The 23074-nt window shown below is 44.8% G+C and overlaps 1 protein-coding gene across 1 annotated transcript in view; it reads left to right on the top strand.

Annotated features, from left to right (window-relative positions):
• The first annotated feature begins 745 nt into the window (after window positions 1-745).
• Window positions 746-23074, top strand: part of TRABD2B (TraB domain containing 2B) — a 295540-nt gene continuing 273211 nt past the window's right edge. The window contains exons 1-2 of the mRNA XM_030495716.1: window positions 746-1399; window positions 1818-2378. Coding sequence (XP_030351576.1) covers window positions 1292-1399; window positions 1818-2378 — 669 coding nt within the window. The 5' untranslated portion in view covers window positions 746-1291. The remainder of the gene's footprint in view (window positions 1400-1817; window positions 2379-23074) is intronic.

The raw sequence follows: 23074 nt of genomic DNA, 5'->3' as shown, positions 1-23074 counted from the left end.
AGAAAGCTCCAGACCCTCAGGGATCCTGGATGTGTCCTGTCAGCAAGAGCCAACTCAGGTCTTGTTGGAGGAAGGTGCTTCCTAAGGCTTTTTGGTCCACGTGGAAGCTGGATAGCTAACAACACAACCAGGACACATGCATGTTTTGAAAACGGAGGGAGAGGTTTCCTTCCATCCTCCGAGGCTGAGGAGGCAGGGGACCCCGCTGGGGCGGCCATGCCGGTGCGGATGCTTGAGGCACAGGGCATGGCGCTGCCAGCACCATGCAGAACTCAGCTCCTTGACCTGCCCTCCACTCCGGCGCCCAGCGAGGCGCCGCTGCCTCTGGTGTCGGAGGGGCCAGGGGAAGGCGGTGCCTGTGAGGACATGTCGCCTCACGCCTGGGAGCCGAGCGGGGTCAGAGCAGCCGGCGGAGGGCTGAGGAGGGGGGCGCCTCAGGGCATCCCCTCCAAAGCCGGCTGCTCCCAGCTCCCAGCTCCTTCCCGAGTCAAGCCGCGCCTGAGTGATTCCTCCAACGTTTTGTGAGCGCGGGAACACTCCGCTTTCAGCGTTTAAACGAACGGAGGGGCCGCGCAGGTGCCGCGGCGGCTGAGGGGCGGCAGGCGAGGCGGGAACGCCGCCACCTCCTCTCCGCCGCGGCCGTTGCGCTGGGGCGCGATCTCCCCCTGGCGGCGGCCCCCGGCGGGAGTCGCGGGCGGGCCGGGCGGCTGCGCGAAACTTTGCTCCGGCGCGGAGCCCGGCCCCCCCGGTGCGGTGTGCGCCGCGTCCCGGAGCGGCGGAGCGGGGGGTGCTGCTGCTGCTGCTGCTGCGCCTCCGGATAAAACACAAACTAGCCAAAAAAAAACCCCTTACTTTTTAACTTTTTATTTTGTGGGTATTCCTCCCCCTCTCCAACCTCCTCCCGTAAAGCGGCGGGGCGGGAAGGGAGCTTCTCCGGGCTGCACAAGCAAAGCATGGCGGAGGCTGGCGATGAGAACCGTCCTCCCCGCAGCATCCAGCGCCTCTGACAAGCGCGGAGCCAGAGGGGGTGGGGGTGGGAAAGGGCGGGAGGGGGGAGAGCATGGGAGGGAGGGAGGGGGCGGCCAGTCCTTCCCCCTGCACTTGTCAGATGCAGATGGGACTGGCAAAGTTTGTTTGAATAAAAAAAAAGCCAAAAAAAAAAAAAAAAAAGCCAGGAAAAAAAAAAAGGGGGAAGAGCAGGAGGAGGGAGAGGGAAAAAAAAAAAAAAAGATCCTAGAAATCCAAAAAGGCTCATCTGGGAAGGAGAGAGAGGAGAGCGAGAGGAAGCGGGATGCAACTCAACCTGACGCTGATCTGCTTCGTCTTCGGGGGGTTCCTGCCCGACGCCGCGGCCCGGCGGGAGCAGATGGACACGGGGCAGTGCGACCTGCCCCGCTCGGTGAGCCGGGCCGGGGCCGCGCCCGCTCGGGGATGCGCGGCTGGCCGCGGCGCTGCGCGGGGAAGGGTTGCGGGGGGAAACGGGACGAGGCGCGGGACGGGAGGCCCCCCCCCCCCCGGCTCCGTGCGTGGCCCCGCAGGTGTGGCGCTGCCCCGCGTGTCCCCCCGCGGGGAGTGTGGGGGGAACCCGGGGATGGGAGCGGGACCGCGCCGGGGGGATGCGGGTGGGTGCCCGTGGGGAGAGCGGGGTCATGGCGGGACGCGGCCCCTCGGGGCTTTGCTCGCTCTATGCCAAGACGGGGCTTGCACGGGGAGATGGGGGGGAAGGAGAGGGACCCCTGCGCCTCCGTCCTGCGGGTAACCCCGGGGGTAGCGTGACCGCCGTGGGCCACTGACCAGCCCCACTGTCCTCCCCACAGCAAGGAGAGCTCAACTCCTTCCTCTGGACCATCCGCCGTGACCCCCCTGCCTATCTCTTCGGCACCATCCACGTGCCCTACACGCGAGTGTGGGACTTCATCCCCGACAACTCCAAGGCCGCTTTCCACGCCAGCTCCAGCGTCTACTTTGAGCTGGACCTCACTGACCCTTACACCATCTCGGGGCTGGCCAGCTGCCAGATGCTGCCCCATGGGGAGAACCTGCAGGATGTGCTGCCCCGGGAGCTGTACCGCCGCCTCAAACGCCACCTGGACTACATCAAGCTGATGCTGCCTCACTGGATGACCCCGGACCAGCGGGGCAAAGGGCTCTATGCTGACTACCTCTTCAACGCCATCGCCGGCAACTGGGAGCGCAAGAGGCCTGTGTGGGTGATGCTCATGGTGAACTCCTTGACGGAGACGGACATTCGCTCCCGAGGGGTGCCGGTGCTCGATCTTTACCTCGCCCAGGAGGCCGAGAGGATGAAGAAGACGACGGGAGCGGTGGAGAGGGTGGAGGAGCAATGTCACCCACTGAATGGGCTCAACTTCTCCCAGGTAAGGAGGCTGCTGGGCCTCATGGCTTATCCCAGGAGTTGGGGGCCATTCCCCTTGTGTTTCGGTTGATTTATGGGGGTGAACCCCAAGGCTGTTGCAGTGGGGTGGATCGCTCGTGAGCCTCAGCAGCCTTTGCATCGGGCTGCCCATTCGCTGTTGTGCCAATCCATGCTGCCTGCGAAAAACCCTGTGTTGTGTGTGCCAGTGCTGAGTGTTCATTTGTATTATTTGTTTGGGAAGCAAATGGCCAGGGTATGAATGTGTGTGTCCATTGGATTGCCACTTGTGAGGGAAACTCCCATGCTGCTCATCCTGTCCCGGAGCTGGGCAAAAAGTGCTTTTTCTTGTTTGTTTGTTTTTAAGTAAAGAAGCTCTGTGATACTTGTCAGGAAGAGGATGAAGCATGAGCAATGAAAAAAGAAATTTCAACATTGTTCAAATAGATTTAAGTATGTGCAAACTGTTGGTTGTCTCTTTAGTAGTTACCTCAGGTCAAAGCAAACTGACTCATGTTGCCTTCATGTCCTGGGATAAATTAAGTGTGCAGTCTGCGTGGGTTTTTTTTTTCATTTTAGAACAGGTAAAGTTCAGCAGAAAGGAAAGGATGTAGATTAAGAAACTGAAGTTATTGGTGTAACTGGACTCCAGAATTCTTTCAGCGGATTTAGCTTTAAACAACCAAATACTAAGCCATGCGATCTATTTCATTTCAGTGGATTAATCAGGAACACAGTCACAGCTATTGACTTTGCTTTGTGAAACTGTTTATATGAAATCAGATTTGCTAGAAATTCAGGAAATGAATGTGTGTGGAGGAAAACAAATAATCCAGGGAAATTTAAGATGGTGTCAGTTACTGCTATGATATTTCGTTTTTAACCTGCCTTTCGTCATTAGTTTTGGATCAGCCTATTTCCAGCTATATCTCACTGTTCCAGTTTGAGCACAAAAATTCTTGGTGATGTGGGAATAAGGATTAAAGGGCAGATCTTTGGTGTGATTAAAACGTCCTTGGAGTGCCTGCACCCCCTTCTCCCCTGAAGTCTAGTGGGAATTGTTTTAAGGGGAAAAAAGTCTGGCTTTCACTAACGTTTGGTTCATCCGATATTTCAACTAGAAGCCTCACTCTGCGTACAGGCTTCAGAGGAGAAGATTGGTTGCATATGCTTTTGGAGGGATTTTCTTGTTTATCAACAAAAATAATTAAAAGAAAGCCCCTCAGGACCTTTGCATTAATTAACACACAAGCAAAACAAGGAATTCGTTTTCCTCTGTTCTGTTTGAAAGGTTTAGGTGCCTGTCCTCTCCATTGAGCCCCTTCTTTAAGGTGAGGTAAAAATAATTAACCATCCCAGACATCCAATAGCATTTGGTTGTATTAGGTCAAAACTGGCAGTTAGAATCAAGCACATGAAAGCACTTGGTTAAAAATGTACCACTTGGAAACCTTTTAAATGTGAATCATATTACTTTTTTTTTTTTGAGAAGGGGAGAGAGAGTGTGAGTGACAGAGAAAAGAAAAGGGACAGGGAACAAAACTCACTGCTGCTCTTGCCATAATTCTGTTTTTTTCTCATTCTCCAACTTTTAAACAAAGTTTTCCCTTTAGTTTTGCTACAATAATAAGCTAAAAAAGAACAGCAAAGGTATTACTGCTGTTGGCAAGTAAAGGACAATCATTTATGCAGAACATTTGTGCTGATTAAGAAAATACATTACATTTTAATTATTTCAGAGAATTGACATTGCTGCTAAAATGGATGGGTGTTCAGGAAGCTTTTTCTGGGAACAAGGCCACCAGAACAACAAGAGACAAAATTAAACAAAACAAACCAGATATTTATTTTCTTGCTTCCTCTAGATTTCATGCATCCTGACACCTGGCTCCTTGTTTAACAATAGTAATTTGTAATGTTATCACACCGTCTGGCAGCCCCACTGCTTGGTGTATTACTGTGCTAATTCAGTGGAGTGGATTACTATTGCTAGGTTTCGCCTCCCAATTTCAGGTCTTGGAGCCTTCCTTAAGCAACACATAATTAAAACACGCTAAAATGGAAATCAGAAATTGAGCAGCTTTTGTCTTGCAGGGTGTTTGCACAGTTTGATGAGAACATCTGTGATAAATTACAGTCCCAAATCTGCTAAGGGCATCAGCAGTTTTTACCTGTTTTCAGCATTACTGTTACGGGAATACTGCACATAATTTCTGCATTCAGAATTCAGGTTTTAAAACTCTGCCTTGCTGAATCATGTCAATGCTTTTGTTTCCCACGTCCCCAAAGTCCAGTGTTTTTGCCCTAAGCAAAAAGAATTAAAAAAAGCTTTTTTTCTTCTTTTTTCTTTTTTTTTACTTCTTCCCCTCAAAGGCAGCTTTGTGCTACTGCAAATATTTAATCTGACTACACCAAATCTGTTAATCTGATACCATGAGGAGGAGGAAATCTAGGAGTGGTCCCGGTGTGGTACTTGGTTTTGATCTGCTCTGAAAGAAAGCGGATACACTTGCATTTTTGACCAGGAACGATCTTTGAAACGTTCTGTGCGTGGCTTTGAAATGTTGATTGTCTTAGCCGGATAAAAAGATTAAGGTGGCTCATATAATTAGCTGCTTCCTGGAGAGCCAGCTCTCGCAGGTATAGCAGGGCGCATTGTTTTCTATTGTAGACCCACAAACTTTGTAGTTTGATGCTCCGCTCCCCCTGAAATCCCTGCTCAGTATTTCAGGCTGCTCTCCCAAACTGGCACCACTCCGATCACACTGTTTTCCCGCTAGCCAGCTGCTTTCCTGCATGGTTTGTGGAGGGAGCATCCTCATTCCCCCTGGGACTCCAGCAGCACACAGTCCAGGCCCCGGGTGTTGTGTAGCTGGTGGCAAGGTGTCTGAATCGCAGCAAAAGTCTGGGTTGGAGCCTGGTGACAGGGGAGTTCAGATTAGGGATGGGTCAGGTTGAAATTTCACCACTTCTTGGTGTACAAAGTTTCAGGGTTTCACCAAAGAGGGGACAGAAAGAGCTGAGAGGCACGCAAGGAAGAGGAGGCAGACAACTCTTCTGTCTGACAGCACAGATGTTTGTTAACAGAGTGGCCAGAAAAGTGCAAAATCAAGTAGTCCAGGACTAAGAAGAGCTGGTGAGGAGTGGGTGGCATTTAGTGCTTCTCTCGGTGGGATCCTGGCGGTGCACTGCAGCCAGCACCATAACAGGCTGCAAGGACTTGTCCCTGTGTCCTCTGAGGGACTGCTTGGGAGAGACTTAAGTTTTCCCTTCTCTTTGGGACCCTCGTGTAGGTTTGTGGTGGAAAGCTCTCCCCAGGCACACATATACTGTCGTTAGAGTGTGAAGGATGGTGATGATGACTCCTACTGCTGCTCAGATCTGTCTGTGTCCACCCTGATGGCCCAGGGCTGCCGTGGGACCGCTGCTCAGCCCTGGGGTGAGTGCCCTCGGGTAGCACTGTCCCCCCATGGAAAGCCTGTATGGCCAGCAAGGGGAAGGTCTTCCTCCTCTACCCAGACCACTGTGCTCTGGGAAAGTGAACGATGGCACTTGTGTTTGATCCTGTTTCTCAGCAGGATCCTCAGGCTGACACAGTGTTGATATCCCTTCCTCCAAGTTAGAAATAAAATCCCTCTCCTAGCCCATCCCGAGCTTGCTCTTTTCAGGGAGAATCTGCATCCAGCTCATGCCAGATGCCCTGAATCCCAAGGTTTGTGAGGGGAATTTTGTGTCGGGGCCGACTTCATCTGGTCCTGTTGGTGGAGGATCCATCAGGCTGGAGGGGAGCCACCGGCACCCCCTTTCCTCTCCCTCCGCTGGCTGGGGCTTGCGAAGCCCTGACTCCAGCGTTCTCCGGCCTGTATCATTTCCAACTGCAGGGGGAGATGTTAAATATCAAACCGGTGTTGATTGGATCAGAGAACAGCCTCAAAGAAAGAAGCCTTAGACCGTGCCAGATTAAACTTCACACTTCACCATTCTTCCCCTTTCATTTCTCTGCTGCCTCATTCTCTGCACAAATAAACCTCGTCTCCGTGCTTTCTACCAATGAGACAGCATTCAAGGGACAGGAATGACTTTGTTAACAAAATCAGTCTTCATTTCCCAGGTCCTGCTGTTCCATCAAACCCTGGGACATGGCAGCTTTGATTACTCTAGTGATAGGATTAGAGGGGGAACAAGTGCTGGTTAATAAAAGGCCGATGGGTGGTCCATCATGTTTGGTCGCTGACAGATCTGCAGTCTTGAAGCTGGACCTTCAGTGGCGAAACAGCATGACATAGTAATGTATAGGCAGGGCCACGGCCTAGACTTGCTATTCCATCTCCCCTGTCCCCTCGAAGAACTAAGTATTTCTGTGATCACAAAGATGGGATTCTCGGAGCTGAACTGGGACCAATGTAACTGCCATCAAGAGAAATTTGCCTGATTATACTAATGAAAGATCCAGGCTCAAAGTTTTCTGAACCACATTAAGGGGCTCAGTTTCAGAGCTAGTTGTCTTTTGACAGTCTGTGTAGTTTATTCAAGGGAGTATTGTCTTTTTTCATTTATTATTTTTTTATCTTTCTAAAGAAAAATGTCCTTTTGCCTAATAGAAGTAGCATTTTTTTGCTTTCAGAAAAAATTCAGGCTTCACGAAAAGGCGACGAATCATCAAAAATAGCTTGCTATCATCTGTTTTGATTGCTGAATATTGTTGAAAGTAATGTTGTTAAAAGGTTTGATCATCCACAGTTATACACAGCGCACACAGTTTTCAGCTTGCTGGCTTTAATTCAACTATCACCCCCTTCACCTCCCCACACCTCGGGGTAAAAAAATTCCCCTAGTAAAATTAGACTCGAGGTAGAAATTCATACTGCAGAAATAGAAATCTTTCCATGTAACTCGCTTTGAATACTCGTGGAGCTGCTTTATGTCTTTACCAGGGGAACTGTTGAGGGTGAAACTATGCAGATATTAAAACTACAGTAGTCACAGTAACACCTGAAAGGATCAGCAGCTGACGTTTTATAGCTGTCGCTAACTGTACGTGTTGCTCTTCACAGCCAGTTACTGTGTGCTTCTTCACCATAGCCCTCTTGAAAGGCCCACCCTGGCATTTGATGCGTGTTAAGAAAAAGGCCAGTCAGTTAGTGACGGCTTGAAGGGCAGCTGGCAATTCATCTATTGTATTTATTGTGTATATAACTGCAAGAAGAACGTTTGTAGAACAGGTTAGATGTGAGCCCTTCCTTTCCCTCTTATCCTTCACACCTCCCTTGGTTAGATCCAAGCCCAAGACAGGTGTACCTGCCTCCTGCGAGCAGATCTAAAGAGGATTCTGCTGGTCGATTTGTTTGCAAAATTTAGGGAGGAATTGCATCTTTATAAGGTGGGCTTTGAAAGGAAAAGAAACCTGGAAAACAGTGGGAGCCCCTACTGTATTTGAGGCAGCTGAATGCTACAAGTGTGTAGAAGTCTAATAGCAGGCTTGTGCCATCTTTTTCTGTGTGTGGTGAGAGATGAGGTCAGAGTGTTGTCTCTTTGGCTCAGCAATGCCTGGTCCTGGCAGCAGGGAGCCCTGGTATCACTGCAGCGTGAGAGGCGCGGGGAGCATCCAGGAATGCGCTTTGCTCCCTGTAGGAGATGTAGCTCTTGAGCAATGCTTTGGGGAAGGGGATCAGAAGAGGGACAGAAGACCCAAATCCGTGAATTCATCCCCATACTTAGGCAGTAATGCTGCTTTCAGATCACTGTGGGATATCCCCTGGAGCATTTTGCCACCTCTGAGCTGCTCACCCAGTAAGTACAAAATGCTCTCCTCTCCAGTACGTGATATTTCCACAGTGATGATTTTTTCTCTGTTGTCCACTGTCAGTTTCTGATGCTGTTGCAACAGCAGTCAGGATCCTGCCCCAGGCCCGGAGTGGTTTGCTTATAAACAGAATGAACCATTGACCTTAAAAACCTCAAATTCAAGTATAGTGCAGCCTACAGTCCTCAGAAAGTCTTTAACAGCCTCCCCTCAGCTCCCTAGTGAGTAGCAATCCACATTATAAAGCCAGCCCACATCATTCAGACTAGTCAGAGGTTCCTGTATTGAAAAGGCCAGAAATGATCTTAAGCAAGGGCACTCATTCACCTTGCACTCCTGCGGAGACGGAGATCCGTGGCAGGGCTCCTGGTGAAGAGTATTTGGGAACTTCAGAGGGACATACTGTAAAATAACAGGTTTCCCCTGCGCTACGCTTGGCACTGCAAACCCTTATTAATCTCTTCACTGTCATTAGGAGTTGATGAGACAGGTAAAAGGCAGAAGAAATCACAGAATTACTGCTTGAGCCATATGTAATTGGTGTGATTTCTTTCATCTTTTGGTCCTATTAGAGGGGTTCCCTGCATGCTTGGATGAGAGACTGGAAAATGACTTCCCCAGAGCACAGTGTTTAGGATAGCACAGGAAAGGAAATTTTCAGCAACGACCAGTGTTTGGGGAACTTCATTGTTTTAACTTCAAAGACTCAACATTTGAAGAGCCCTGTTTTGCAGGGAAACCTGTCTGCCTGGTGTCCACCAAATCCCTCTTTCCCAAATCCCTCTTTCAAGCTGACAAGCAATTCAGATCCTAGATGCTACTAGACTTAAAATCTGCAGAAAACACTGGAGCTTGATCACAAAACTTCAATATCTTGCTGAACCTCTCAAATTATTTATAGGTTGCAGTTCTATAGGTTGCAGTCACTAAGACATTTTTCTGAGCATTGCAACAATTTGTGAACCTAATACTCTTTCTGTAACCCATAAAGCATTACGGTTTCCAGCTCGCTTGAGACACCAGAAATTAAACTGGTGCCTGCAGAGCTTAAAACTGCAGATAGCAGTGTTTGAACTCAACATCTTGGTTCTTGGTCTGGAATGGGAGCAGGGCTATGCTCTCTGCAGAGTGGGAACAGACATGAAACTTAAAAGCATGCCTGGTTGTATCCATCACAACAGCTAGGGGTGGTGGCGTCTTACTCATCTCCATGGATTTGTTTTTTCTGGTGTTCTAGAGAACAGTATACCTGCCTTGTGTTATTGTTTATCGTATCTAGTCATTTAAATGCACAGAGAATTAGAAGTGACATGGTTAATACGTGTGCCAGAAGCTTAAGCAGGAATTAGCACAGATGACTGCTGCTTTTAGCAGTAGTTATTCCAACAGCAGTCCTTACCATTTGGGTTTCCAATTTTTAGAGCTTCTGCTGCAAGTCATTTCAGGACTTCTAGCACAATATAAATGAAAGTTGCTAAAAACTGTAAATTAAAGCCATGTGTTCAGCATTTTGGGATGGATGTTGTACAACTTGAGGAGGCTCATTAGCAAAAATATTTTTAGTTTGAATGAGATCAAAGGCCCTAGGTTTTCCATTCTGAGGGTCATTTAACATAGGCCTAGACACCCCATTTCTCATTGTACATAGACTCCCATAGGTCAGTTATGCCTGAAGAAATCATCATCCCTGAAATACTGTAATGAGATTTATTATCAGTGGACCACTGCTGATCACCTCTGTCCAGGCACTGCAACAATACTGAGAGTTGAAGTCTTGCAGATGTCAAAAGGGAGTTTTATTACTGACTTCTTCAAAAGCCCATGGCATGGGATTGCAGCCCCTGCCAGTGGGTAGTGATGTTAGATGTGAAAGACCATCGGTATGAATCAAAACCTGCGTGTTGTACTCATTCCAGAGAGTTCCTTGAAGCCAGGGATAACACTGAACTATTCCCAGAAACTCCTATTGGCAAATAGAGAAAAGACTTTAAAAAAGAAAGCGTTTTGATTTCTTCTTTTCCTAGGCTCAGTTAACGTGAAAGTTACAAAACCTTTTCAAATGAATTCCAGTGCAGAGGTTCTTCATGCTTGGGTATCCCTGCAAAATCACAGAGTTCTCTGACATGGGCTTGGAGAAAAGCAAGCCAACATATTAGCTGTAACAACACAATTAAGGGAATAACTGTAAACGCTTTATGTTTTTCCCAAGTTGCATCAAACTTGCTTCTTTAAACTCTTCTAGTGAGGCACCTGTTGGGAGACAGATATCCCCAATACATAAAACAGAGAAGAAGCTGCCTTCATGGAGCAAAGCGATACTCATCAGGCTACCTTTGTGAGCTGGGGAATGAGAAAAAGGAAGAAAATCTTCATGTTATTTTGAAACCTCTTTCCATTTTAATAGAAGTCAATTTATGAGGAACACAGGGAAAATATTTCTGTAAAGTAGATGATTCTATGTCTTGAAAGTATCCCCTCAATATTTGAGAGACTGTGTTAAATCCAAGGTCTCCATTAGGCTCCCTCACTTTTGTTAACAATCACAATGAAGACTGACTATTCTCTGTACACTGTGTGCCACTGCACAAATTTTGCTTTCCTTTGATTTCTCACAGCCTTTTCCTATTACAGGCGACAGCCTAATAGTGATGGGGAATATTTATTTAAATGTGAGACAAAATGCTCACAGTTTAGGAGTTTGCAGTCAGCAGAGGGGGAGAGTGATTTGAGAAACATGCCCAACTTTGTGATGGTCTTTGTATTTCTGGCATGTGATTGATTTACGAATTCAGAAATGATCATTGAGATTAATGTTATTCCAGCAGTGAACTGTGATGGGACATGTCCCAGAGTGTCCCATTGTTTCTAAAGTACTGTAAAAATCATCATATCATCATAGCACTATTAAATGCAAAAGAGCTGGGCCTTACAACATGTGAAGCTTGTCCTGGCATACTGGGAGCCAAGGATGCTAACTTGTAGTTTCCTTTCAAGCCAAGGTAATTCTTTAGTTTTGGAATATCACAGCAGCAAGAGAGGCGCAAGCGTGCTAAAGGGTCTCCAAATGATTGGTCTTACAAGAGTTAACTATTCAGAAAGCCCTTCTTTTTCATAATGACTCTCTTTCCTGTTTAATTCGGGAGAAAGCTAGAAAGAACATTCTCAAATAACCTCATTATTTCCTTGCTGAAGAAGATAACTGACTGAGACACGGAATCAAACAAAGTCAAGTTTCTAGGACCAAGTTATTGCTGAAACAATTGTAATATGGCTTGGCCTTCAAACAGCTGGGATGCTCTATTGGTAGACAGTTACAAGCAAACTGAAGTTCAGTTCCTTCAGCGTTTCTCCTTTCCATTTGCAGAACACCAGGTTATACCGTCCTGAAATAATCCAGGTGTTTTGGTGGCGAGATGAAGTTCAGTGGGTCAAGGCAGCAGGCATTCGCAGGGATGGAACACTACTGGACTTTATGGATTGGCTTGTCCACTGTATGCAGGCTTCCACTGACTAGCTTTTTACCCAGCTAATTGTATGAGGCCAGGGAGGATTTTCTTTATTAACTCAAGTGGCTTGGCTGTGAAATGAGACATACTGTACACTATATAATTCAAGCTCCCTTTCAAAGGCATTTTTGTTGAAGCTGGGTATCCAGAGAGCTGAACCTTTAACATGTAGTCATCTGAAACACGCTCTAGAAACTTCATAATTTAAGGTCAGCATTTACACTGGTTCATGTTCCAGTAATGGAATAGTGCTTGCTTTAAAAAAATACTCTATTTATATCTTTATGTATAAAGGTGTGTTTTTTCTGAGAAAGAAACTGACGGCTTTGAGCACTTGCTGTGTGTTAACTATGTCTGGATAAGCTTGTAAGAAACTTACCATGCAGAGACTTCAGCAAATTATGGCTCTGAAGTTGAAAGAAAGTGTAGTTGGTGTGCTTCATGTACATTCTCAAACCTGAATGTATTAATTGTTGAGAATCACTCGTAGTATCACCCTTTTGTGTCTTGGGAAGTACAAAGAGCTATAATTTCCCAAAAGGTGTCATGTGTTGGTGTATTTTGGATGAATTTTGTCATTACTGACACAGAGATCCCAGAGGAAGATATCCCTAGGAATGCAAAACACAATCACCAAAGCCCCCACAAGATCCCTTATCATGCTCTCTCTAAAGCTGTTGCAGATTCATTTGAATTAGACTGGAAAGATTTATCTCTTATTAATGGAGCACTCTTCATTTTTTAAAATGGAGTTGTTGTGCAACACATCAAGTAACAATGTCATAACACATCGTAAATCAGTTTGTTCGCTGAAGGATTCTACATGAGTTAATCTAACATCCTGGACACAGTTCATGAGCAGTTAATTTTAGCAGTTCTCTTTGATATGTATCAGTTAAGGCAAAGCAACTCCAGCCATTACAGAGTAGAGTCAAAACTGGTTAACGGCAAAGCAAGTACAGACAAAGATTGTTCAGAGATAAAGGCTTTGGCAGATCATTCAAGGGATCTTTGCTTTATATAGAACAATTGTAGCTCTAATACCAGCAATGCAGACACTGTGGGACAAAGAGAAAACACACACACACACACCAAACCACAGAAGAAAACCACACACACCACTTGGTACTTGCATCTAACAAGAAAGTCAAGCTAAAGTTCACCAGCCCTGACGTAGTTACCAAACAACTCCATGGCAGGCAATGGGATGGGAAGAAACACCCCCAAAAAGGCATTGTTAGTGGAAGAAACCGAGAACGTTTGATTTGAAACACAAAGTCATCCGGCAGCCTGCCAAATGCCATTTATCTCAAGGTCATGCAGCATAAATAACCCCAAGGGTTAGCTCTAAAGCAGAGGAGCGGGAGGTAGCTAAACAAGAATAGAGGAACAGATTCCTCTCTCTCCCCTGTGGATGTTCAGCATGCTACTGACAAGGTCTCAAGGCCTGGCACTCCTAATGGGTCTGGTATATTAAGGGTAGTAAAACACACCAAGAGCGGGGGGCACAGCTGAACATAGCATCATGGAATGGGCCACACTTTGAGACCAAGCCACTAAGCAGTCACGTGCAAGAATTAGTCAGAGAGACTATTTAAATATGAAAACTCAGCCAAAAAAATTTTCCTTTTGGAAGCTTAAGTCTGAAAAGATTGATCCCTGTTATATAGTAGGGACAGCCAGTGTTTATGTACTGTTTGATTGAGTGATCGCATGCGTTTTCCCGTTCTTCCAACATGCCAAAGTAGCCGAGCTTTCTTACATTTTTTAAGAGAATAACAAGCTCAGCAGCTGTCATGTGTAGTAATCCATCATCCCTATCAGTCAGGGAAGGAAAGGGTGTGTTTTGCTGAGATCACTTAGACCTGAGAGTACAGCTTTGAAGATACCAATGGGAGAATCCCAGAAGACTTGGCACCCATTCTTCCGTTCTCTTGGCTAAAGCTCAGTGTAGTTCCTGTTAAAACAAATTAAGCAAGTATGCAGTCCTTGAACCCAAAACTGTATCTCTGTGGTCCTTGAAGCTGGGCAAAGTGTCCAGAGAAAGGAGAAGGAGTTTCATGTAGCCAAATAAGTCATTAAAAGAATTAGGAAGAAAAATAGTCAATATTCTTCTCATTTATTTGTGATTTCAATAGGCTTAAAAAGCAGACTGAGTGGAATTACTTGTAGTTCCATGTTGAATTCTTGATGCCATTAAAAAAGTGAACTAAATTCACTAAATTAGTGGGGAGTTTGAAACTGAAAGGGTTTTGATTCAGCTTTCTCTTTCCTGGTTCAGCCAGCACTGCTGGAAATCACTGCACAGAGTCCTGTACATAACATCATAGAGTCATTGAATGGTTAGGGTTGGAAAGGACCTTAAGATCATCTAGTTCCAACCCCCCTGCCTTGGGCAGGGACACCTTCCACCAGACCAGGTTGCTCCAAGCCCCGTCCAACCTGGCCTTGAACACTGCCACAACTTCCTTGAGCAATCCGTCCCAGTGCCTCATACATATGTGTGGTCTGAGCACCAGTCGTTCTGAACAGAAAGGAAGCAAGGTGGGCATCTGGATAAGGAAGCCCGATCCTTAATATGTGTATATAGGAAAATTTTGTATCTCTAGGCCTTGCATAACATATTGGAAACTCAGGCATGACTTCAGAAGCTGAAATGTCCAAAATACATTGTTACATCTGGGGCTAAGACTGTGATTTATCCATCTATAAATTTCTCTTTCAACTTATTTAATTCTCTTAGAAAAAGAAATATTTGTATGTGGAGGTACTAGAGTCAATGAGATGGTGATGTGAAGAGGACATCTGCAAAAGCCTAGGCTGATTGCAAACTCCAGAACCTACAGTTTTTCAGGCGAGGGGTTATGGGACACATCTCCATCCCTTGCTGAATAGAGCAACTCCACCCATCTTTGCAGCCTATTTTAGTCCCTAATGAAACTGATTTTCTCAACCCCAGATGATCTTTAAAAATGGCAGAGAGCATAGACTTACATCATTAGCAATGACCCAAAGGCTTTTGTGTTGCAACAGCTTTTGTTGGGGGATTACTGTGTTGAAAATCCACTCATTTTGGCATAGGCTGGAGAACTCAGCAGTTCCACTTTGCATGTCCTGCCATCATTCAACAGGCAGACCCTGTTGCTAGACATCGCAGTAGGGCAGCCAGTTGGCTTCTCCCAACCTCCTTAGGTTTCCAGATGTCATAACAAAATGAGAGAGAGAGACTTAGCCATCTTCCATGTGTTTATGCTGGAGCTGCTAGGCAGAGACCAAGCCACAACACTGCACAGCTTTTCAAAAAGGACTTAATAGGCCTCTCTGTAAACAGATCTAAATATTTGCTCCAGTGACATTTATCGCATCACACGTCTGGCGCAGCGTTTCGTCCTTGTTTTGCTTGCGTGTTTGGATTCTCTTATAAACATTAATGAAGTGCTTGAATACAAATGAATAATCCTCCCCCCCTTCTTCCCACTCTAGACGGGAGGGGAATGGGAGGGCATGAAGTAATAATAGTTCAACCTTCAATCTGTAATTGCTCAGTACATTTTGATGACAACCTTCGTTCTCACATGCTTTAAAAGACTTTATTTGGCGTGTACATCCATGCAGAAGGCATTGCACCTTTCTTCAAAGGCAGCTGTAGCTGGGGTTGGGGTAAGGGGCAGTTAGCACACAGCAGTGTGTCATTTGGTGCTTGATTAGTCCTAGCAAGTTGATCTGCTGCGGGGTTCCCAACAGGATGGTAGAATCATGCCCTATCTACAAGGCTTTTGATAGGGAGTATATTTATTATATTCTTCCCTTAGCATCTGCTTTTGGCTATTGACTGGACAGAATAATGGGCCTGAAACACCTCAGATCTAACTCCATATGGTTGTTCACCTGCGTTTGCTGGAGAATTGAGGTAATGTAATAGGTATTTTGCAATTGCCTGCAGCTTGAATGTGACTGGAGGCAATATGCTTGCATATAGCCCCTTCCATTCTCTCAATGCCTTTATGGAGGACATAGACCCCAGAAAGTGGGCAGCTTGGTCTGGCTTTTGATTTCCTTGCTACAGGAGGGGGAGTATGGGTAAGGAAGGACTGACCAAATCTTGTTTCCATAGGGGGGTACTGAGGGGGCAACCTTTGGAATATTTTTATATTGTCTAGGGTATGAAGCCATAAACCAAACGCGTTAGATGCCTGTTTTCTGATTGTAAGAGGGGTGAAGTTGTGAAGCATATCAAGGCTTCATCTTTCAACCCGCTCCAGACTGAGAAAACATTGAGTATCTCATTCCTGTGTGGGAGCAGTTACACTACTCCTTTCTCCACGTGCAGTTTAGAATGTCACGATATCTTCCATGCACAATGAATTATCATCATCTCCTGCCAGGTGGGATCTGCTTTGCTCAAGCTTTGCTAAGTGTCTTTACTTTCTGCAGCTGGGCTCATAGGAGCAGTGATTTGGCTTGCTTGGAAGCCAGTAATAAAAGAAACTCCATATTAGCCAAGAGGGTCTCTTCAGAAATCCCCAAAACTCATGCAACTAACCTCTCAGTTCTTTGTTAAGAGCAAAACTGCTGTGTTTAAGCTGTGGGACATAAAAGAAGTAATCAATGCCTAGAAAGTAATCAAAAGTTCATTCTTCAGAGTATTTTTAAGGGAAAAATCACCCTGTACAAGACATCTGTGGGTTTGTTGTCTGCAATAGTAGTAAGTGCAAAGGATTTATTTCCCAATAATCAGGCTTTGGGAGGTCAAGATTAATACCCAAGAGGAAAAAAATGCGTGTGTTTCCTTCATCTGAGTGATGAGGTATAAAATGGGTTAAAAATTAATACTGTCTTTGGGTCAGCATGTATATGAAACCATTCAGTCTGCACATACTTAGGTACTATTAGAAAGTGCCTGTCAATTCCATTAATTATCAAATTGCTTATTCAGTCTATACATTCTTTGCATAAATCTGTATCAACTTTGCCTCTTGTAGCAGTATTTGTTTATACGAGCTGGAACTCTCAGTCCTGAGCAGTCTAAAACGCCTTTCAGAAGAATTTCTTCATCTGCGCTTACAGGGACCCAGGCTAATTGCTGTGGAGAGGATGCTTTGTGGGGTGCTTTTTGGTGGGGAGTTGGGGAATAACAAAATCGTCTCAAAAGGTGTTTTCTTGTCACCTCTGCCCATGCTGATAGTAAAGAGAGCGGAGACTAAACTTGTTACAGTTCTCAGTAGCTGTGAAGTGCACGCTGGGAAAAAGGGACAGGAAAAAAGAATTTGCTGATATTTTTGTCATCCTCTGCCTGATGTGCCAACACTAATGGAGGCTTTATTTTTTTTCTGCTGATTTATAGTCCAGTGTGTTCCAGGGTCCCCGTCGCTCAAGCATTCTGCCTTTTGCTCGTTTGCTGGAACACAAACATGGAAGTGTATTTGGAACTCGCTGGAGCCTTAAAAAAACAAAATTAAGGCAAGCTGCCAGATCAGAATCTAATACACAACATATGTTTACAGGGTTATAGTCTCTTGCCATGCTGGCTTTAGCAGCACTGTGATGTGAAGTAGAGTAAATGCCTTCCAAGACCTTTTATCATCCATCGTTCTTATCAAAACAGTAAAAATACTGTTTTTATTTCAGCGAATGTACCTTTCGTCTTCTCTGAAGCCCTTCAAATTCCCCACCACATTTGGGATCAATGGAAGAGTATGTCCTTGATCTTGTTTGTCTAGTTTTCCTCCTCTTCGTGAGAGCTCGTCTGCCTCAGGATTGACCAGTTCATCCACCAGTTTGGCAAGCATCCCTGAACAGGACCCCTAGTTTGTAAGGAAAGGGTAACGTTGACCCCCATCTGCCTTGTGCATTTGTAGTGTACGTCATGGCACTTTGCGAGGAGTCTATGAAGAGGAAAGGATTGTGCAAGTGCAAGACACAAAGGATTTAAGTCAATGAGGTGTTATAAGCTAACTTAGGTTACCTCAGCTCAGCTTATCCAAATGCAAGAAGTGCCACTAATTCACGCTTAGTTTAGGCTACGGGCTGTAAAGAAATAGCCAGCAGTGATTCAGTTTACCTGTTGCCACTTTTTAATATCCTGAGTTGGTCATTATGAGATCTGAACCCCAATTCAGAGTCAAAGTGAGAGTTCTTGATAAACATGTAAACATGTGTAAGCCATTTCCAACCTTGGAAAATGAGACCAGCCTAGTTCTAGACAACATAAAGCTAAACCAGTCCCTTAGTCCTGTAGAGAAAAGTTGTTTGCTTCAAACTTTCGCCCTCTCTTGTGAGCCTTCAGCACTACAGGGAGGTTGATGTTTGTTGTGGCCAGTGAGCCCCACTAAGGCCCTGTGGTTCCCTTCTGTACTCTGTTACCTGTGTTTTACACGATGCTGGTATCTCGTTATCCTCCATTCAATCTACAGCAAGAGTGTACCACTGAGACTGGCGTCTGCTGCAGTGGAGAGCTGCAAGACTTGGCAGGGACTCTTGTGCCAGTCCAGGATTTAGGAATGGGATGCAAGGGACAGTGCTGCAAGCCAGAGGGAATGGAAAACAGGGTCAGTTACACGAGGCTCCTGTCACATCCTGTTGCTGCTGTGCCCAGCATGCAGTAGACTAGCTGCAAAGCTGCTGCACCAGCAGCTGGATGTGGCCTGCAGAAATGGTAATCACTAACAGTATGCAGAGGCCAGGAAAATTGCACTTGAAGTGCCTAAAAATGTTGTGGGATGAGTCAGAGATGTGGTGTATGAGGCTGTGAAAAAGCAATAGCCCATCACTTTTTCATCTCTTCCTCATTCTCCATATGTAGGATATACCTCACATGATCCATGAAGCATGCTGGGCCACCTGGATCCTGTGAGCTCTACATGCACTACTCCAAGCTTATCAAGGGCTGTGCTTGCAGGTGAGCTGTATTAGCAGGAGGTAAGACTTGTCTGGGACCACAGAGGCAATCCTGATGTGGCCCTTTGTGTTCCAGTTCTCTGCATGCAAGATGGGCATGATATTAGAGCTGTTTATTTTTGGAAAATGCCTTTATTTTTAAACAGAAACAGTGCTCATGTAATTTTCTGTATTTGAGGAAAAAAAGAATTCTTTGAAATGTCTCAATTTCAAAAGAGAAGTAAGAAGAGACCCAGGAGTCTCATCAGCAAAACAAAAGTCTGGTGGCTGACCCAAATGGACATTTTTGTGCTGTTAGCTCATAATGACACATTGAAGATAGAAAAGACTGAATTCTTAAGTTTTTTTTTTCCCTTGAGATGCAGTTGTTGTTCCCTGCTGAACTGTAGGAAATGAGAGGTGGAAGTCTTGTAGCAGCTTTGGATGCATATGTTAGTAAGTCCTCAGGTGCTTTCTTGATGGGAGCTCTCTAACACAACTCCAGGATGCCTGACCAGCAGATTGTTTGAGATGTTCAAACAGACAGAGTATGTTCTTCACAGACATCAGGAAAGTTACATTGCTTCACAGCTCACAAGTTACTCTTGCCCATGGGAGACTTAATACATATTTTCATCTGATTTTGAGTGGGTCAGATCTACACTCACATTTAATAGCATCATGTTGTGAGCAGTCATTGTTCTTGAGGTAGGTTTAGCTCAAAATAGGGAGCAGTATATGGCAGTGTCACCTCAACAGTTCATCAGGGAGGTCTCTCAGATTGTCTTAGCTTGCAGTTCATTTCAGAAATAAAAATCACATACATGGAAGCCACATAGGCTGTAGTGTAAATACAGATCGTACATCTCTTGCAGCTCCAGGACTTTGTTCTTTGCAGCTCAGATGACCCAGATCTTTTGCCTTTACCCTTTGACCACAGACAACCATCTTATCCTTTCACTTGAAGAGACAGATTGCAGAGGTGGTCATGGTTTGGACTTTGATTCCTTCATCTTTTGCGTTCCTCCCAAGAAGTGTCTTCTTTCTGTCACTGAGGAGATTAGCTGCCTAGTTCAGCTTTTGAGTCAAAAGTTTAGCCTTCTGCTTGCAGTGCTCATTTGTCTTTGCTTGGCTTAAAGCAATTTCTATGTCTGTTCCCCATTCTGTTCCAGTTATGCATAGTTTTGTTTGACAGGTAAGTGCAGAGTAAGAATCAGCCCGTGAAAGTCCATGTTGGCTAATGCCTTGACACAGTGACTATTGGGACAGTGACGTCTCCCTGACATAGGCTCTGTTTCCTATATTTCAACAGCATTCTAGGTCCCAATCACATGCTCTGTGCAGAAAGCATGTACTGTATGCTTTTCTGCTGCACAAATGCAGATATAGGTTTTGGATTATGAGATTTCAAGTTCTGAGAATCAGAATGGGTTTTAATGCTCCCGATGACACAGCCAAATAGTGTTGTTATGATAAAATTCTAAATTCATCTCTGAAGCACCTCTTTCTAGCGTTGCCTCATGCATTCTCAACTAGCAACGTATTTCTTTGTCTAAGTGACTTCCACTGTTGGAACTTTTTCCTAACATATTTAAGGTTTTCCTTTACTGCTTCCAGATGTACTCCCTTGTTTTACCATTCTTTGACTCTGTAAATATATTTTCTCTGGTATTAGTACTGCTCAGATATTTGGATAGAGCTGTCATGATACACAAGATCATGCTCTCTCTTTGAGGAGCTGTTCATTAGAGAAAATTTTTACAACTACAGACAAACAAATAGGCTTCTGCAGAGACTGAATTTCAGCTTTGTCTTGTTTGTTAACCAAGACTCCCACCCTTTCTGGGACAGTTCGTAGAGACACCTCGTGGCTGTCAGGAGCTCTACAGAGCGCATCGCAATCATGTCAGATTGATTTATACTAAGCCTTAACATCCAGTCATTTGTGAAAGAGTTATGAGGGAGGCTGCCAACCTGGTAATTAAAAGCTAGAATTACTTTTAAGTTCTGTTCTGATGGAAACAAGTAAGCAAATCTGTTGGAAAGTGGAATTACCCCTCCCCAAAACAACAGCATCATGATGTCTGCGTGAGTGTAATTAAAACCATCAAAGGAAATCTTCTATTTAAAGTTAAAAAAATGTTGGTTAGTCCCTAGATTCCCATACTCCAGTTTACACTCCCACTCTCCCTACTCTGTAAATGTAGAAGTAACGCAGGCAGCTCAGACTGCATGAATGCAGTTTGTCGGTGTCATTCTTCCCCTCTCAGTCAAAAGCTGTACTAGTCAGTATCAGAAAAGCAAAAAACCAAGCCCCATTCTCTTCAAACACACAAGTCAGGCGTGGGTTAGACAGTAAGCTTTGTGAAAGAGAAAGCCAGACAGACTTCTTTAGGTTTCAGGTCATCCATTAATGTAGATAATTTAAACAAGTCAGTGCTGGTGAGATTGCTCACCAGGCCATAAGTCTTTCAAATGGCAAGCAAGCAGGACTTTGAATCCACTATCTCCCTGAATTGGCAAAGTGTGCAGCTTTTCTTGTGTGTGATAGAAACTCTTCCATGAAAGTGATATTTTTAAGAACACAAGCCCTTAGAGAAATAAAGTATATAACCAAGCAGTTTTGCTTGACGTAATTGCACTAGGCCCAGCTGAATAGAGGCCTTGTAATTTCATTAATCTTAAATATTTAGATGCAATTATTTAAAACCATATCATATCATAATCAAATCACAATTTTATACATATATATAAATAAAAAGGACAGGTAGGGAAGTGGAAATAATCATGAGCTATTTTTCATTTCTGTTACCTCTCTTTTTCTCAGTGAAAACTGGGTCATCCAAAGTGCTAGAAACGGTCTTCCCGTAACAAAGGAGAATAAAGTCCTTCATGTGCTTTGCACAAGGCTGAAGGAGGCTTTTCCTGGAGAAATCAGTCAGAAGGTCCAAAGACTCCCTCAAATTCAGGAGTTGATTCCTGGTTACAGCAGGAGTAAAGAGGCAAAACAGTAGCAAGAAGGACAGAGTTATAGCAAGTATGAGTTCAGGGTGTTTTGCTCCTAATGGTCAATCCCCATCTTCATGAACACATAAAACATGAGAGCAATAAAAACTGTCTGCCTTTCTGATTTCTAGAGTATCTTGGGGGAGCAGGAGAGTATCATTACACGAGATGACAACTCCAAGTCAGCAGCAGCAGTTCATAAGGACTTTTTTGCCTTAATCAGAACCTCAGACTGCCCAAACAAGGTTAGAGCTAGGTGTGCGTATTGAGTATCATGCTTGGGCTGAGACCGTATCTAAGGGTATTTCCATACAGTCTCCTCGTGTTGGGCTGGGTGTCCAGCTAATACTTCTATTCTGTGGCAAGCACACATTATGTAGGGTAACATTCAGGTCTTCCAAGTATTAAGGCTTTAAAAAAAAAAGTCATCATGTTTACTTCAACTTTCCCTTTCTAAATTGCTTTGACAGCCCTGTGCTTTTCTAACTCGTTTCAGGGAATATCCAGTCTGCCATTGGAATTATTTGAATTGTACAGAAAGAAAGGAGGGCCTGTTCCCCTACGAATTCCATATATTGTGTCGCTGGAGCTTTTCATGTTCCATAAACAATGCTCTCTTTTTCTAACCCTCTCCCCCTCCTGCCCATAGCCTGACTTGCTATAATTTTCTTGACATGGACAGCTCAGCATTTTTGTGAAAAGCTATGACTGATTTTCTGCAGCTTTACAAACAAGAGCTTGCTAGTGATTGCAGGAGGATCAGGTAGTTTGGTGCAAGTGAGGTTGGGTAGGGTCTCTGGACTTCAAACACATCTCAGCAGTGCATCTGATGATTGTGAATGATTGTTTTCCCTTAAAGCATTCATGATCTCCCATTGACAAGTCTCCTCTCATAACCAAGGAGACACTTGGAAAAAGGTTGGTATTTTTAAATGTCTTCTTAATCCCTGTAGATCTCTAGCCACATGCAAGCTAGTGGCCTCATTTTTCCACACCCCCTCTTTTTGTAGTTAATAATTCAGTTATTATGTGAGTGAAATCTCAGGAGGTACTCGGAGCTGCAGTTAAAGTTCATTTCAGGCTTCCTATGAGTCTCTTAATATTTGAATGGTGTTTCATAGTCTGTCTTTGGTGACTCATGAAGTTGGATCCCAGGAGAAACATCACAGCCTAGATAAGTAGCCATGGTAGATATTGCAAAAGCAGTAGTGCTTCTGTAGCTCTTCAGTGGCTTGATGCCTTGCTTGTTGTTTTTTGTTTCTTTACCAGGAAGAGGGATAATTTCCAATCTCAACGACCACACATGGGAAGGATGAATAAGCAGTATTTGGGAAGGGTGTCTGACAGGTCACACCCTTGTCTGGCTATGCTTGCTGGTGCATTTTGCATAGCGTTTCTGGCATACTTTTGTAGTAGTGAAAGAGTTATTGCAGCATTTGATTTCAGCATTATAAAGGCTATAAAAGAAGTGCCAAGCCCCTGTATTCTGGAAGCAGCCACACTGATCGT

This window comes from Strigops habroptila, chromosome 8 (genome assembly GCF_004027225.2).
Source record: "Strigops habroptila isolate Jane chromosome 8, bStrHab1.2.pri, whole genome shotgun sequence".
NCBI lineage: Eukaryota > Metazoa > Chordata > Aves > Psittaciformes > Psittacidae > Strigops > Strigops habroptila.
The sequence above is the reverse complement of the archived record's forward strand: the minus strand, read 5'-3'. Positions and strand labels throughout refer to the sequence as shown.